The sequence below is a fragment of the Sciurus vulgaris genome, assembly GCF_902686455.1.
Source record: "Sciurus vulgaris genome assembly, chromosome: 10".
Classification (NCBI taxonomy): domain Eukaryota; kingdom Metazoa; phylum Chordata; class Mammalia; order Rodentia; family Sciuridae; genus Sciurus; species Sciurus vulgaris.
Window position 1 is genome coordinate 123,453,937 of NC_136470.1, and position 18,377 is coordinate 123,472,313.

Consider the following 18,377-nt stretch of genomic DNA (forward strand, 5'->3'; position numbering starts at 1 on the left):
TCTATAAATTTTATGTTGACATGCAGATTACCAAATAAATTATGTTCTAATCACTTCTGAATCAAAATATTTTTGATTCTCCATTCTAATAGTGGGATGGATATTTAACTCCAAGAATATTCTAACCTCAGTACTGGGAGAAATTTAATTTACGAGAGTACAGACAGGGGTAAAGGAAAAAATAAAAAACAATAGCTAAAATGATTAACAAAATCTGTTAACATGTAAGCACAGGACCTGGCAATAACAAAGACCATAAAATTAAACCTACAATAGCAAAAATTATAATAGATTAAAATGTGACATGAACAACAAAAATACTAGGGAATCAAAACCTCATTTTAAAGTTTAAATGTGGAAAACAAATTGTCACAATGAGAACAATTTCAGTAAAGGAAAACTGATATATTTTGTATTTACCCTGATGCCCTCTCCAGAGTTCTTCTCTTGCTCATACTTCTATTAATTTCAGCAAGGACTGTTTAATCAATAAGCTCAAATAAAAGTAATTTTATATAAACATTACATGTTGCTGAGACATGTGAAGATCAGTGAAAATTAATGAAGACTCCCATAAATAACATCCTGAAATGCTACTATCAGAAATCAAAAACTGCACAAAGGTAGGCGATGATAATGATTTCAATCATCCTACCTTTGTGCAAGAAGCATTGGTTATCAGAATTTTAAATGGTCAAGTTATCCACAAGTAGGGGTTGGGGTTGTACTTCAGTAGTACAGCGCTTGCCTAGCATATGGCAGACAGTGGGTTCCATCCTCAGCACCACATAAAAATCAACAAGTATTCTGTTCATCTAGAGTTAAAAAAAAAAAAAAAGAAAAAAGAAATCCACAAGAAAACTCAATAAATCTTATAGTACTTAGAAAAATATCTGGAAGGGGGAAAGTCAATAAAGGTAATATCTTAACCAGTTTTACCCAAATAATGATGGGGGAAAAAAAAAAAAAAACAGAAGAGAATCCAAGAGGTATAAAATATATAGTGCTCTGGGCTGGGGCTGAAGAACAGTGGCAGAGCACTCACCTAGCATGTGTCAAGTGACACTGGGTTCAATCCTTAGCACAACATAAAAAATAAACAGAATAATTTAAAAAAAAAATGTAGCATTCTGCTTTCACTGAGGAGAGCAGCCGAAACAGAAGAGATATAAGATACATTTATACATAACAGTAAAACATGCTTTTCATCACAACCTAAAATTACTTTCCAACAAATGGATCTACAACAAAAAATAATCAGAAAATAAAGGTTACAGAAAAAACTCACATTAAAGGTATCTTCTTAAGGGATAGAATAGGGAAAAAAATAAGTGACAAAAACATTGCTTCTTAATGAAATAAAATTCAATTTTTAAAAAAAAAAATCATTACGTTAATTCTCTCCCCTCAGTTTGTTCAAGAGAGCACTTTACACTTTATAGTACTTGTCACATTATACTGTTATCATTCACTAGCTCTATCTCAAGGCCAGAAATTTACCCTTATGTCTCTATGCATATAAGATGGCACCTAACAGATGTATAAATGAATGAATCATAGAAGACTAGATTTAGGAGCGACCTTGGAAATCACTTTTTTGGGGTATCATTCTAACCAAGATGACTTTCATGGATTATACAGCTAGTTGCTGGCAATGAAGTTGAGTCTACTGATTCCTAGCCTACTATTCATTTATCTGGCAGCATCTATTCTGCTATTTTAAATCTGTAGCATGCACTGAGACAATTTTAGCTTCTTTCCACATATCAAGAATGATGATCACTGAAAATAAGCCATAGACAGAGTCAATAATTAACCAAGATATCTAAACCTTTTTTGGGAAAGAAAAAACGGGAGGCAGGGTACTGACAATGATGGGCAGTAACTAGGGCAGGAATGGTAAGAACATGTTTGTGTCAGGTGTGCTGGTGCATGCCTATAATCCCTATAGGGCTTACTGGGGAGGCCCTATTTTAAGGAAAAAAAAAAGTGGGAAAGGAGAATATACTCAGCCATCAATGTTGAAAGTCTATAGACACAACCTGAACAATCAATAATCCTTTCATAATCCAATCCACTGCTCTAAATATCCCCATTCTCTGCCATTTTCAAATGAAGAGTTAATTGTTCAGGCTATCTTCACTTAATAAACCTTTCTCCTTTCTCCAGCATTTTATGGAGATAATTCCTGGGGCCCAGCTATATGCCAAGCTGTATGCTAGAATCCACCACTATCGTTTAAGACACTTTCTGACCATTTTTATATCTCTGAATTACAACACCAAAATTGAACATGTATAATACGTTTCCAAACAGGATCACAAGGAATGATCTCTACTCAGCTAAGCACAAAAATACACCATAAAAACATCGTATGTATCCTATCACATAGTAAATGGGCAAAAATGAACTAACTGTTCTTGGACAATTAAAACCATGTTTCTAAAAGCTACTTTTCATCCTAACAAAACTTGTGCCCACTAGTTTTTTGCAAGCTTATTTTGAAGTCTAAACCTCTTGCAAAATTCGTGGTTATGGTACCACTATAAAAAATAATAAACTGTGTGTGGTGGTGGGTACACACCTGTAATTCCAATGACATAAGAGGTTGATGCAGGAGAATCACAAAGTCAAGGACAGCCTGGGCAATTTAGCAAGAACCTGTCTCCCAAAAAAGAGGAGTGGGGTGGTGGCCAGGGATGTAGCTCAGTAGTAGAACAACTTGTGCTCAATTCTCAGATGGGGGTCAGAGATGGATAATAAACTCAGGCGAAACATATTATTTGAGATCAGAGAACCCTCCTAAGACAGCATCATTTTACTCTTGGAGGAACGTCCTAGACCAGGTTTATTTTTCTTTAAAGTTCTGACTATGTGGCACTTAAATCTGTTCCTTTACTTAAATTTGATCCTTCAGACTTACACTCAGTTTTTACTTTAGTAGTATACCAAATAGCAAATACGTGCCTAAAAAAAAAAAAAATCAGGGGGCTGGGGAGATAGCTCAGTCAGTAGAGTGCTTGCCTTTTTATAAGCACAAGGCCCTGGGTTCGATCCCCAGCACCCAAAAAAAAAAAAAAAAATTCAGCAAGTTCAAATAAACTACAGTATTAAAGAAATTGTTAGTTCTCTAACAAATATTCAAGCAGCTATACCCAGAACAGCACTGGCCCATGAAGTATCCATAATCGAGCCAGGCAGTGGCTAATGCCTGTAATCTCAGCTACTCAAAAAACTGAGACAGGAAAATTTCAAATCCAAGGCTAGCGTGGGCAACACAGCAAGACCCTGTCTCAAATAAGTAAATAAATATCCCTAAACGCCTGGATTTCACAGACCTGTAACCTATTTTCTTTAAAATAGCTAGTACAAAACAACATAAAAATGTGCATTTTAACTAAAAACTAGGAAGGAAAGTTTGCATTAGCCATTAAAAATAGTAATAGAGAGTACTGTTATCACCTGCCCAAGTAATTATTTAAAAGTTCACTTTGGGCTGGGTTGTGGCTCAGTAGTAGAGCACCTGCCTAGCATGTGTGAGGCACTGAGTTCAATTCTTAGCAGTGCATACAAACAAATAAAGGCCCATCGACAAAATAAGTCCACTATATCATGTTAAATTAGATACTACTATATTAAGAAACCAGTGACAGAAAAACACATATGCCAATTTTACAGGGAATTGAGGGTGAAGAAAAAGTTAACAATGCATGAAAATATGAATGCTGCTCAAGCCGAAGTTAATTGAACTTGTGATGTTACAAGTCAGAAGTAACTTGATAATTTTTGGTTTACCTAAAACTATGACAAAATAACTTCTGGTATTCAGGGTAATAAATGAGTTGTTTGGAGGTGTTCAAAGGTGAGCTTCATCAGTCAATTATCATTATAAATTAAAATAAACCAAACACCACCACTCTTATTAAATGGTCCATGTGTAACTACTCAGAACCATAACATATTCATAAACTTGAGTCATGCCTCATTTCATATTCCTGTAAGAATTAAAATAGAATACCAGACATCATTTAGAATGCCAGACATCATTTATCTTAATAACGAAGCAGGGGAGATTTTTATAGAGTGTTTGTGGTTAGAGTGCTTTCCTCATGTTCCATTATTTTCATATTTTTGTAAAGCAATGACAGTCACTCAAAATCATTACCAATAAGATAATATACGTTGGCCAATTAATCACAATTAATTGAATTACAGCTGAACCAAACAATCAATAAATCAATATAAATCTAGATTCAAATTTCCTTAACTGGTATTCCATGGACCCTGAAGGTCTGCTTTCTTACCCTCTTGGAATGTCATCCCAAAACACATTAGCATCTTCAAATATAAATGCTACAGCCATCAAGAAATTTGCCGAAGACAGCAAGGCTTAAAACTACTAGTACATGATCTTTTTAAAATGTATAGCTCACACAATCAGTATTCCAAGTCAGCCCTACCATCATCCATCATCTAAGTAACACGCTCCACACATGACTCGTTATTTGAGAATGCTGCCCAGGAACGTGTATCTTCAGCAACTTCCCAAATTCTGACATACAAGCAGGTTTAGGAGCCACTAAAGGTAGTTTAACCTTCATTTTTACCTTGAAGCCATCTTTCACAGTAACAAGACCTCCTGAGAATTTTTCCTAATCATTTTATCATGTAAGTCAGAAAATGTAAAGTGGTTTTTAAGTAAAAAACCTTTTTAATCAGTATGCACAAAAAAAATAATAAAACATACAAAGCTAAATTTTTACTTCCACTAACAAAGCTGTAACAACTTGTTTTATCTCTAAATTAATTTTTAAAAATGCATTTTGGTGATATAGCTACTTTAAAACATTTATAACTCAGAAATGTTAAAAACAGGCTAGCCGGGTATGGGGGTTCATGTCTGTAAACCCAGCAATTTGGGAAGCTGAGGCAGGAACATCACAAGTTCAAAGCCATTCTCCACAATTTAGCAAGACGTTGAGCAACTTAGTGAGACCCTGTCGCAAAAAATTAAAAGGGCTGGGAGTGCCTGTAATACCAGCAGCTCGGGAGGCTAAGGTAGGAGGATTGCAAGTTCAAAGCCAGCCTTAGCAACTTAGGCCCTAAGCAATTTAGTGAGACCCTGTCTCTAAATAAAATACAAAAAAAAAAGCTGGGGGGCTGGGGATATAGCTCAGTTGGTAGAGTGCTTGCCTTGCAAGCACAAGGACCTGGGTTCAATCCCCAGCACCACAAAAAAAAAAAAAAAAAAAAAAAAAAGAGAGAGAGAGAGAGACAAGAGAGAGGGGGGGAGAAAAAGAGAGCGGGGGAAGTAGCTAGTGGTAAACCAACCCTGGGTTCAATCGCCAATACCAAAATAAAAAAATAAAAATAAAAATAAAAGCTAAATCAATATATTATGCAGAGACAAACCACATTATGCGAGCTGTTATTTGGAATTCTGATATTTTTTAACTAAAATTTTTTGTTAACCATTTTTGTGTTTTGTTACTAAGTAATGAGTTTTGTAATGGCTTCAATGAGTATCTGCAAATACTTCAATTAATGCAATTATAAATGTCTTTTATTCTCTAAAATTAAAGTTTACAGAGTTAGCATTTCATTTTCTTTTTAGGTTGACTTTTTAAAATATTAACAGCTACAACCATAGAAATAAAAAGTTGTACCCCATTTGGGTATAATAAATCAAAATGCTGTCTGTAAAAATAAAAATTTTTAAAAAGGGGAAAAATATTACTAATACTTTAAGATACAGGATATTAGTTTAACACAAACAACTTAGAGGAAAGGATAATAATAATGAATCAAATATTTAGGCTCATTACATTTTATGTTCATTATCTAGTCTTTCAATATCAACTTAATTTCCTTATTGGCTCTTATCTCTAAAACAGTGGTACACTGAATTATATGAAAAACTGTAATACGACTACAAGTTAACAAAATACATGACCAAACAATTATAAGGTATCATGCATGGCAGACAGAAGTACTACCATTATTATAGGATCACTGCTTGTCCTAGTGCTCATCTGACATCTTTTCAAATTTTATATCTCATTTACAACTCATTTTAAAGGAAGAAAAATAAATTGCTTTTATCTTGCTTTTTTTTTTTAATTATAGAAGTCTTTTACTACAGGAACCCTGTGGAATGCCTACTTAAGCCCAATTCACTGCAGAGAAAACTGTAAATGATAACTAAGCTCCAATAATCTGTTCATAACTCCATCGAAATGTTTTTCTAAACATTGCCCAGGGACCCTGGGTTCTAATCTCCAGCACCGCAAAAAAAAAAAAAAAGAAAAGAAAAAAAATTGCCCAATGTTCTAAAATCAAAACTTGACAATTTTGAAATGAAAACACAACACTGAAAGCATCTTTCAATGCTCCCATAGCTGCCAAGAGCAATAGTTCTATAGTTCTTAAAATTCTTTAGTTGTTGTAACACACTGTCTAGAACTTTATGTATGATAAAAATGTTATATATCTGCAGTGCCCAATAAGATAGCCAGTAGCCACATGTGACTACTCGGCACTGAAAATGTAGCTAAGTACAACTAAAAAACTAGATTAAAATTTTTAGTTTCAGTAAAATAAAGTTTAAATTGTCACATATGGCTAATAGCTCTATGTGAGATAGCATAAGTATGGAAGGTGATCTTACCTGATTCCCAACAAAATGGAAACAGATTTCCCTACTGCCTAAACAATTTCAACACCAGTTAAAATAATGATTTACAAACATTTAGCAAAAAGCAGCACAGGACAGTGACCCCTGAGTGGGTGATAAGATGAGCCCTGCAACTGTCACAGCTTACTAACCAGAGACAGTTTCAGGTCAAAGCACAGAGAACCTAGACAAAAACCTGAGGGTCTCCTTGAGCTAAGTGAGAGTCCATCTGGAAGTCTCAGGGCACAGTACCATAGATTAGAGTTATACAGAGAAAAAAAAAAAAAAAAAAAAAAAAACAGATTTGCACATGGTTTCTCCTCAAGTCTTCAGCTAGATTTTTATTAGGATATACATATGAGGTAACTACCAGAAATTTCCCAGAAAGGAGCAAAGAACAATCCCCATAACTCAGCATCAGTAGAATAATTCGTGTTTCCACCACCCAGAGTGAAAAACCATGTTATCACAAGGTTTTTGCCTCAACGGTATAGGAAAATTACTCCCTAGACTAAAGGCTGCTCAGGTCCTAGCAAAAGTTTAAAAACAAGTATCAAAAGAATCAAGCCAGGCAAGATGGCACATATTTGTAACCCCAGCTACTGGGAAGGCTGAGGCAGGAGGAGCACAAACTCCAGGTCAGCATGCGTAACTTGGCAAAAATGTGTCTCAAAAAATTTTTTTTAATTGAACAAGGAGTGGGGATATAGTTTAGTGGTAGAGTGCCACCAGGTGCAATTCCCAACAATGTAAAAAATAAATTTTAAGAGTCAGTCTCTGGGCTGGGGTTGTGGCTCACTGGTGGAGCGCTTGCTTAGCACATGTGAGGCACTAGGTTTGATTCTCAGCACCACATAAAAAAATAAAGATATCATGTCCATCTACAAATAAAAATAACTTAACCTCATTACAAAACAAAGCTCAAGAATATTTATAAAATGAGAATATGCAACAAAGAGAAATTTACCAAGACAAAACAATATCTGACATTCATTCAAAATCAACCAGCATGCAAAGAAAAAAATAATAATAATAATAATACATAACAAGCAGGGGAAAAAAAAAAAAAAAAACAATCAAAAGCAAACCCAGGGGCTGGGGTTGTGGCTCAGTGGTAGATTTTGCCTAGCATGAGTAAGCTGGGTTTGATTCTCAGCACCATATATAAATAAATGAATAATAAAATAAAGGCCTATCAACATCTAAAACATATTTAAAAAAAAAAAAAAAAAAGCAAACCCAAAAATGACAAAGATGAAGGCTGAGATCATGGCTCAGTGGTACAGCACTTGCCTCACACGTGAGGCACTGGGTTCAATCCTTAGCACCACATAAAATTAATAAATAAAATAAAGGTTAAAAAAATGGCAGATAATAGAACTAGCAGACAAGAAAGTTTAAAAGATGTCATAACTATAGTCTATATGTTCAAAAATGTTTTATTCACCTAACGATAGCTTCAAAATACATGAAGCAAAAGCTGATAAAACCCCCAAGAGAAATTGACAAAAACCAAAATTATGGTTAGATTTCAATACCACTTTCAACAACTGACAAAACTAAGTAAAGATTTTATGAAGGATCTGAATAACCAACCTGTAAAAATGTTGCAACTAACCAGAAACGCTGTGAACCAACAACTATTCCCTGACTGACACAAACAGGAAAAGCAATCCTAATTCTTCTCCAGGTAAGATTTCAAAACATAATTCAAGTTCTCAACATTAGAATCCTATGGCTCTAGGAGTGGGTTGTAGATCAGTGGCAGAGCACTTTCCTAGCACTGGGTTTGATCCTCAACACCACATACAAATAAGTAAAATGAAGATAGAGTGTCTGTCTACAAAAAAAAAAAAAAAAAAAAAAAACCTATGGCTCTAAATAGTATCCAGAGCACAAGAAAGGACTTTTATAAATACTCCATTCATCAGGATTATAAACCAAATATTTACAGGGGCAATTCAGTAAAGGAGAAAAAAAAAAAAAAAATGACAAAAACTAGGTATGTATGACCAAGGGCAAACTAGAGAACATACCCATAAAACCCAAAGGGGAAAACCTCATCTCTAGTCAATGATGCCGTACCATGAGAAAATGTCCACCCACTGCTGCAAGACCTGACAGTTTTCCGGAAGGTACCCAAAATCTGGATTTTATGTGAATTCTAGATTTTGAAACAATGGCCATTAACTTGGTAAACTTTTAATCAAGCTTTAAAAGTTAGTCAAATTCACAACCAAATTTCTGGGGGTGTTTTGTTTTTAAGAGACAGGATTTTGCTATGTTGCCCAGATTGGCCCTGAACTCCTGGGTTCAGGTCATCCCCTCTACCTCAGTCTCTCAAGTGGCTGAGATTACAGGTGCACACAACTGTGCCTGGCCCTATTTTCTGTTATAATCCAACAACTTTTTCTTATTAAAAAAAAAAAAACAGAAAAATTACATAATTTGTCCAAGTCTCCAAATGCAGTTAATCATATGTCCATATCTAAAATACTGTGGAAGTAGGCAGAAAAACCTTTTTTTTTTTTTTTGGTACCAGGGATTCAACCTAGGTGCACTGAACCACTAAGCCACATCCCCAGGCCTTTTAATATTTTATTTAGGGATAGGGTCTCCCTGGGTTGTTTTAGGACCTCGATAAGTTGCTGAGGTTGGCTTTGAACTTGAATCCTCCTGCCTCAGCCTCCCGAGTTGCTGGGATTACAGGCGTGCACCACTATGCCTGACCAAATCCACATTTTTTTTTTTAATTAAAAGTCATAAATTTACATAGGGCAATGTTGTCATTGTATATATATGCCACAGTTTCTTCAAATCCACATTTTTTTTAGAGAAAAGTAAAACTATAATATTGCCAGAATAGGAACGGAGGAGTGATGCCTATCTTCTAAAACATAAGAAGTTTTCCAATAGTTGGAGGACAAATTTTATCAAAGGCTTTCTGACTTGTTCCAGAAGACTAAATTTTCACCAGGAATAATGTAGTAATATCCTCCTAGCAAAATCTATATAAAAAACTAAGTTAGTAAGCCCAATGAAACCATGAAAAGACCCCTCAGAGACCCCTCAGCTACTGGAGGTGCTGCACTCACACCCAATGTCAAAAGCTGAATATGTTCAGTCACAGGCTGGACAATTCATGAACTACAAAGGAGATACAGAAATTCATCAGATGAGAAAGTCCTACTCAGGCATGGTGATGCACACCCATAATCCCAGCTACTAGGGAGGCACAGGATGGCAAGTTCCAGGTCTTTGTGCTCTTCCCATCTCAAAAGATAAAAAAGTTTGGGGACATAGCTCAATGGTAGAGCATCTGTGGGTTCAATCCCCAATATAATGAATGAGGGTGGAGAAACTTTAATTTGTATGGTGTCTTCTAAACCTTGATCCCCAGATTATGTAAGACCAGAGACTCAAAATTCAGAACATCAGGCACAAATTTAATAGTGTTCACGAGGATTCATAGATCAAATACCTTTAGGTTACACAGTGGATCCTCTAATCCCACTTTCTGAGTGCCTTTAACTGTTGCACAATTTTACAATCACTCAACTTTGCCAGAAAGCAGTTTATTTTCATATATGAAACCAGACAACATTTTAAATGCACGTTTTTCTGCGGGCTATAGCAATAAAGAAAATAGACAATCTACAAATAAAAGAATATTTTTTAAAAAAGAAAGAAAATGGACAGATACTGCTATACAACTAAAAGCACACACGAAAATGAAATGGCCATGTTGAAAAACAGCAGACTCCAAACTGAAAAGATCACAAAGGTTTCTGATGTAGGAAGACAATGAAAGAAAACCCTGCAACTGAGTAAGAGTAAGCGAAAGATAACTGTCCAGATCACAGTAATTAAGATGAAAAAAAAATCGAAATTCATTTCCCGACAAGGAAAACAAAAGAGCCTTCTCTTTTTTAAGAGGAAAAAAAACCAGAGAAACAAATTAAATGGCTATGAAAAAGTCAAGAATGGCTGTTGGATACAAAAAAAAAGCATAAAAGAAATCAGAATAAAGATTTTTAAATACTGCTTTTTAAGATAAAAGATAAATATAGAAAGTACACCATAACTCACTTAAACAAACTTAAATTATTCATATATAAACATTACCAAATAGACTTTCTAAGAGTCAACTGTGAGAAATCAAGGCAGGAAGGTATTAATTTAGGGACAGCAAGTTGACACAAAAAAACAAAGAAAAAAAGAAGTGTAAAAAAGGGAAGGGATTGATGTTCAAATCAATTTGAGACTGAGAATCACAAGCCCAAGTACAACCTCAGAAGACAAGTTGTTTTGCTACATTCAATAGTATATAAAATTATTTAAAAATCAATTTCCAGGGCTGGGATTGTAGCTCAGTGATAGAGCACTTGCCTAGCATGTGTGAGGCACTAGGTTCGATCCTCAGTACCACATAAAAATAAGTGAATAAAATAAAGGTATTGTGTCCATCTACAACTAAAAGTATTTTTTTAATAACCAATTTCCAGAGAAGAGCATAAAACAAAAATTTTAGAATACACCTTTCCTAAACATATTTCCTGTAACATTTCCTTACTAACCTAATCCCAGGCACCATAAAATTATTCAACACTGTCCCATTCTTCTCTTCATTCTCCACAGATCCACACTTCGTCCATTCTAATTCCTATCTTACCTGCAACTTATTCCAAGCACCTGAACACTCTCTCAAGCTCCAATAACATATTGCTAAAATTCCAGAAGAATTTTTTTTTAAAGACAAGAGTCTGAGCCAAGTGTGGTGGTGCATGCCTATAATCCCACCAACTTGGGAGACTGAGGCAGGATGATCACAAGGTCAAAGTCAGCTTCAGCAACTTAGCAAAGCACTGAACAGCTTAGCAAGACCTTGCCTCAAAACAAAAATATTAAAATTTAAAAAAAAACAAACTGTATGATTCCTTTTATATCAAGTGCCTAAGTTGTCAAATTTATAAAAACAGAAATGAGGATGGCGATTACCAGTCTGGGCATAATGGGAAATACACAGTTGCTGCTAGCAGGTATAGTGTTTCAAATTTGCAAAATGAAAAAGGTCTAGAGATCTACTTCACAATATGTGAGTATATACTACACAGTATATAAAATGAAGATGATAAATGCTATTATATGTTTACCACAAAAAAGTGATTTGAAAGTATTAAAAAAATAAAATTTTAGGAATCAAATGAATTTCTGCTTGAGAAAAATGTATGAACATAAAACACTAACAACATAACATATACAATTATCCAAATGGTTTTTAATCTAGCTTCCATCTAAAAGAAATAGTTTAAGTCACTCAAGGTTATATATTCAAATTACATATTAGAAGACTTACTATAAATTATTGTTTGTTCAGGTACAAAGCAAACAATTTCTGCTACAAGAAAATCAGAATTCTAGAACTTAAAGATCCTTGTATGGCTATTCTACTAAATTAAATGAAGATCCACAATGGTTTATTTTTTTGTTTTTGTTTTTTTTAATAAACTTTGCTAATATCTTTTTTATTTTAGATGTTAATAGGCCTTTTTATTGTATTCATTTACTATGGTGTGGATTATCGAACCCAGTGCCTCACACATGCTAGGCAAGTACTCTACCACTGAGTCACAACCCCAGTCCCCACAACAGTTTTTACAGTAACAGTAAAAGAGAGAAAAACAAACTGAAAGTCTTTCATAAAGCTACATCTGTTTAACTTTAAAGGACATTCTTTATTCTGAAAGCATGTCCTTACTACTCCCATGATGCTGAAAAGTTCTCATTTCAATAGGAAAAGCACTTACCCTTTCAACAAATGAAGACCTGGTAAGCCACACACTATCAAAAATGGGTACAATGGTGAACAAGCCAAGGACTGATCCCACCCGCAAGGAACCACCTACCTTTCAGCAGAAGATAAGAGAAGCAGTAATAAGAAAAGATGATCCCTTTTTAAGTCCTTAACATGCAAAACAAAAAGCTGGTCACCAAATATCATCCTATGTCAGTGGGAAACAATCTCCAGTTCCTTCCCTATTTTAATGTGAAGAATTAACAGGTTCACAACTATTCGATAAATTCAAAACTAAAATCACTTTGTTTCTATACTCTTAACTAAAACCCCAGGAAAATATTCATGTACCTGAGAAGACATCTGACCAGAATGATTTTCAGGACTCCAAGTATCTCCAAGAGTAACCCACTTCTAACAGGACTTGACTCTACATATCACATTTATCGTTTGAAGACTTAGAAGTTTAATGTAAACTTAAAATCTCTAGGGCATAACTTATCAATTCTCACACCAAAGGAAAAGAAATTCTAACTTCTTGATAATCAAGTCTGACATTTAAAAGAGGAACAAGTTACGCTTAAAAAAGGTACCCATGGTGATTGTTCTGGTCACTGTTTATGTGGCCTAGAAAGAACAATAATTCTCTGGAGCACTGCTATCCCATTCACTAGACACTTCCAAAGGTGTGAATATACACAGCAGATGAAAAACAAAGTGATAATCAGCTAATTAACATTTCAAAGAACAATGATTCAAAAAAATCTGTAATTCCAGCGAACATCTAGGTTTGACAATAATTGACCTGACAGTGCAGTCTCTTCCCACACCTGCTTCTACCTTCCTCTACTTCTGTTCAAAGGTGGGGTAAGCACTTAATATATACCAGTCACTGGTCTATAGATTTGTTCTTGTGAATTCAAAAAGTTTTTTCAAGCCATTTAATAAATTCACACACAATACAAACTTGGAGATAAAAAAACATAACATATGAAGGAAACTGAGGCAAAAAGTTAAATTAAGTTGCCTACACAGTAAGTAGAAAGTCAAGAATTGAACCTAACTGCAAAATGTTTAGGCCTTTTATCTTCTCTTTCTTTCACTTTCTTCCCCTGCTTCCTTCTATAAGAACTCACATGCCATCAGGTGTGGTTGTACATGCCTGTAATCCCAGAGACTTGGAAGGTTGAGGCAGGAGGATGGCAAGTTCAAGGCAAACCTGGGCAACTTAGCATAACCCTGTCTCAAAATAAACTACAAAAAAGGGGTAGGGACATAGCTCAAAGGTAGAGAGCTCTTGCCCTGGATTCAATCCCCAGTCCTGGAAGGAATGAGGGCAGAAAACTCCATGCCAAGTCACTAGACAGGAGAGGGTAAAGCAGGAGGAGCATAAAAATGTACTTTCCCTAAGTTTATTAAATATACCAAAAGAATCAGATATAAAAACTGCATTGAAAGGAATTATAAGTACCTTATGACTGTAACAAAGGATCACAGAGGTTCAGGGGACAAAGAGACAAGTTTTTGCTGAAGGGAACAAGAAACAATTCACTGAGAAAGGAGTTAATGAATTAGACACCTTTGGAGAAAAGGAATATATCTTAGGAAGAATAAACTTCAAGGAACATAGGAAAAGAGGAGGAAGATATGAAGGATGTTTGAAAAGGCAAAAACATTTGGCTGAAAAAGAAATTATATAAGAGCATAGTTGACTACAAAACTGAAAAGGTAGGACTAAATCAAACATTAGAGGACCTGTTGAAATAAACTTCCTATAACACCAAAACAGACTGAACCTTTATTTTCACATATTCATTATTTTCATAATAATGCACATGCATGCCTTATATTAATGAGTTTATGCTTCCAAATCAGAAAAAAAAAAAGTCTAAGGCAGAACCTGGTACAAATTTAATCATAGAGCTGAATTCAACTAAACATTTTTTTTTTTTTTTCATGACAACTACAGACACTTGGGAGTAAAAGAACTGAACTTACAGTCATATTACTAAAATTTCATGCCAGTCACTAAATTATAAGGGAGACTACAATCTACGAATCTCTTCCATAGGATGATGAGGGAGGCTTGAACAAGAAGGAATAATTACCAAGTACTGAGGTCAGAAAAAATTCCCCTCATGTTGCTTGGTGTTTTTAAAGTTGCAGTTGGACTTTTTTTTTAAGTGTAGCTTCATATTTAATGCCCAACCCCACCCCTCTCCCCCATACTGGGGACTGAACCCACAACCAGTGCTCTACAATTGAGTTACCTCCCCAGCCCATTTTGTTTGTCTGTGTCTGTTTCTGTTTTTGTTTTTTACCCTAAGACATCCTGCTAAATTGGCCAGGCTGGCCTGCTTCTTGTCATACTTCTGCCTCAACCTTCCAAGTGGCTGGGATTGGGGGCATGCACCATCAAGCCCAGTTTAGTCACTTTTTAAAATCCAAGTTAGAATTTGGGAAAATGTTCAATTAGACCACCACTAACCTGAGACTACAGGTAAGAATTTAAAATAACAAATATCAATCCCACCCACGTAGTAAAATGGGGACCTACCAGATCTGCAAGTGCTACCTGATAATGACACCACTCAGTACAGCTGTTTCAGCAGGACAGGGTGGACTGCCCTATGCTTTTTTTCCTACTTTACCACAACAGCACCATTACCTTCCTCAGAGAGAGAGAGAGAGAGAGAGAGAGAGAGAGAGAATATATATCTGTGGAGAAGGAAGCTAAGACAGCTCCGTCTCCTCAGTTCTCAAACCACCAAAAGCTGTTGTGCAAAAAAAAAAAAAGCACTCCATAAAAAGGGAGGACTGGGGATGTAGCTCTGCAGCAGAGTGCCTGCCTAGCATGCCCAAGGCCCTGGGTTTCATCCCCAGCACCACCCCCCAAAAAAGGGAGGGGGATGAAAGGAGGGAGGAGCAGTACTGTGAAATTCTCCATACTACATAGCCCTTGTAAATTTTAAACTGCAAGGTAACTGAATCTAGCCCAAAGTTCTCATTTTACACATCAAGAAACTGAGGCCCAGGGCAGTTAAGTGATTTACCCTGGGCCACTACTTCGCTATAAAGGTGTTAAGTGCCATGCTTAACCACTAACTCGCACAGTCACTAACTCACTCAATTTATGAGATGAAGTATCTGACATGCAAAAAATACAACATTCACCTCTTCTGCACCCCTTTAGTATCTTGCTCCAGAGCTACACAAAAAAAATGCTGGATGAATCTTGCATACTATTTACTCCTTTCGTCACTAACTATAAAGAAATTACTCTCCCCTACCTAATTTTAAATGATGCGGAAGCTTGAAAGTGCCTAAACTTCTCAAATTCTGACCACACAACTGGACTGACAAAACCTCAAAATTTGGGGTATATTCGCGCTTTCCTTTGTATCAACGTTTCATTCTAGATTTTTTGCAAACCATGTACATAATTACATCTGCAGGGTTAACACAAATTATCACCTTTGGAGATATTTCAATTAAACAACTTATTATATCTCTTTTCACCTCTTAAAAATGATTTAAAAAGATTCCAACCCACCACGGGTTAACACTTTTGAATAAAAACATCTAAAATAACCCTCTACCAGGTCACAGTATATTAAAACTACAAAATAAGAAACAATTGGTGAAAATCACACCACCTAAGCAGCGCTTAAAGAGTACCATCGTCTTCCCTGATTCAAGGCATTTGTTGAAGGACCTGGGAGAAAGTTCCGCACCGAGTAATCTGTCTGTGGGTGCATCAGATTATACCACCACCCCCACAAAACGCCAGCTTGGGGAAGTGCAAACACGCCACATGTGCATGCCTTAACCATGTTTAACCACGTTCAACCACGATAGGTACTCAATCAGTTCCTGCAGCAAAGGTTTAAAAAAAACTGGCATCGTGCATGCATATCTTAACCGCACTTAAATCGTCATCACCGGATGAACCAAGAAGTAAACGGTTCTGAACGTTAAGGCCGCCGTACAAAGAGGTTTTGAAAGGGTTCTTGCCTTTATGAAACGCAAGGCAAAGTCCCAGGGAGAGCTTCAAAACTAATGGCTGTACACTACCGCACCAATAACAAAAGCTTAAATCGAACTACCATGCAATCAAATCATTCACGTTACCCATGCCCAGAAGGCTTTTTTAAAAAACAAGCATTGAAAAGGGAACAATAAAAAGCATCTCACCGCAAACACAGCACGAGAGGGACTGTCGGAAGTAAGGCAAGAGCCTGTTAATCTCTGTAAACGCCTTGGGGTCTCCGGGGTCGTAGTTGAGCACTAGGCGGCTCGCGGAAATGTAGAGAGCAGTAGCATTCACCGGGTTCATTGCAGACACTTCGACACCAGTGGCTCCCGGTTGAAAAGAAATTCCGGATCAAACTTTGTAAGCAGCCAGGGAACAATGGCGAATTTGCAACAATTCGGAAGAAATCAGAGCAGAACCACTGGCCAAAGAAGTAACCAAAATCCGCGCAAGTTTGTGAAGCTGAAGCAATCCTCCCACACATGGGGCCTTGGCGCCCCTCCTCGTCCCTGAGACTTCCAGACCAAATTAAAAAAAAAAAAAAAAAAAAAAAAGCGAGCGAGCAAGCGCGAGACCAGCGTTCGAGTTCGTCCGGAGCGGCGGCGGAGCGCAGAACTCGGCGCTCAGTCTAGCCCCGCGACTCGGCGGGCGGCCTTCGCTCCAGATGCATTTCAAGGCGTGCTGGCGGGCGCGGAGCAGGCCCGGCCGGGTCCAAGGGGCGGCACGCTTCTCCCGGGCGGCGGAGCCGCTTACTCCATCGCAGCGCCCGGCGCGGAGGCAGCGACGACAGCAAGGACGAAGGCTCGGGCGTCGGTTTCCCCGATCTAGAGCAGGAAGCCGCGACGGCGGCGGAGGTTGCTGCTGCGGCAGGCGAATGCCGCCGCCGCTCTCGCCATATCGGACGCAGGGCCCAGACTGCGCCCTGGCTCTCCGCCCCGCGGTTGCAGCCCGCAGTTCCCTGGAGTAGCGAGGCGGGCCGGAGAGGCCCCCGCCCGAGAGGGGAGGGCCGGGGAGGAAGTGCGCGGGCCGCCGCCGGCGGGCGGGAGGGGGCGGGGAGCAGGCCCGGCGGGCCGCGGCGGCGCCCCTAGCTCCTCAGTCGCACACTCCGGGGTCACCAGGCGCAAGCACCGCCCCCTCACTGCCCGGCCATCTTTTCGGCGCCGCACACACAGATGACTCCTCCGCTAAGCACCACAGCCGCCGCCGCCAGCAGCGCCGCACGCCCGGCCGAGGCTGAGGCGAGCGCTCACACCGCCAGGCCCCGCCGCCGCCGCCCAGCGCACACGGCAAGGCCCCGCTGCAGGCCCCTCCCCCGCGCCTCGCCGCCCTCACCCCGACTCCACGCGCCGCTCTAACTCGGCAGGGCCCGGGATGCTACGGCCGTAATGGATCCCGCGGGCTGTACGGCGCCTCAGGCCCGGCCGGCGACGACGACCGTTACCCCAACGGGCAAAGCCACTGTCATCCCCGAGACTCCCCCGCCGCCGTCGTCGCTAGCGCTCGCACGCATGCGCAGAGCACACTCTCACCCCCTCCCCCCGCTCTTCCCTTTCCCTTCGCTTCCCTTTTCCCCTGCTTCTCCTCTAAGAGCCCCCTCCACGCCCGCCCGAGCTACCAGCGCTCTCAGCGCATGCGCAACCCATCACCCGACTCCACCGCCTTTCGCCCTTACGCGTGCGCTTTGACCGCCCACCCAGAGAACCGGATAAACACATTAGCCCGCTCACGCCAGCCCACCCTAAGCTCACTGCGCATGCCTGGCTCTACACTTACGGCTCTCAGAACAGAGCATGCTCTCTGAGCCGCCAGCTCTCCGCCCCTCCCCCACGCGCTCTCAAATTCCCTTTCCTAGGCGTGTGGGCTGTGGTGAAATATTC

The 18,377-nt window shown here is 38.6% G+C and overlaps 1 protein-coding gene across 1 annotated transcript in view; it reads right to left on the reverse strand.

The window, feature by feature from the left end:
- Positions 1-17,826, reverse strand: part of MSL2 (MSL complex subunit 2) — a 30,205-nt gene extending 12,379 nt beyond the window's left edge. Inside the window, 1 exon segment of the mRNA XM_079155244.1 lies at positions 16,662-17,826. Within this exon segment, the coding sequence (XP_079011370.1) occupies positions 16,662-16,803 (142 nt within the window). The 5' untranslated portion in view covers positions 16,804-17,826.
- Positions 17,827-18,377: the final 551 nt, after the last annotated feature.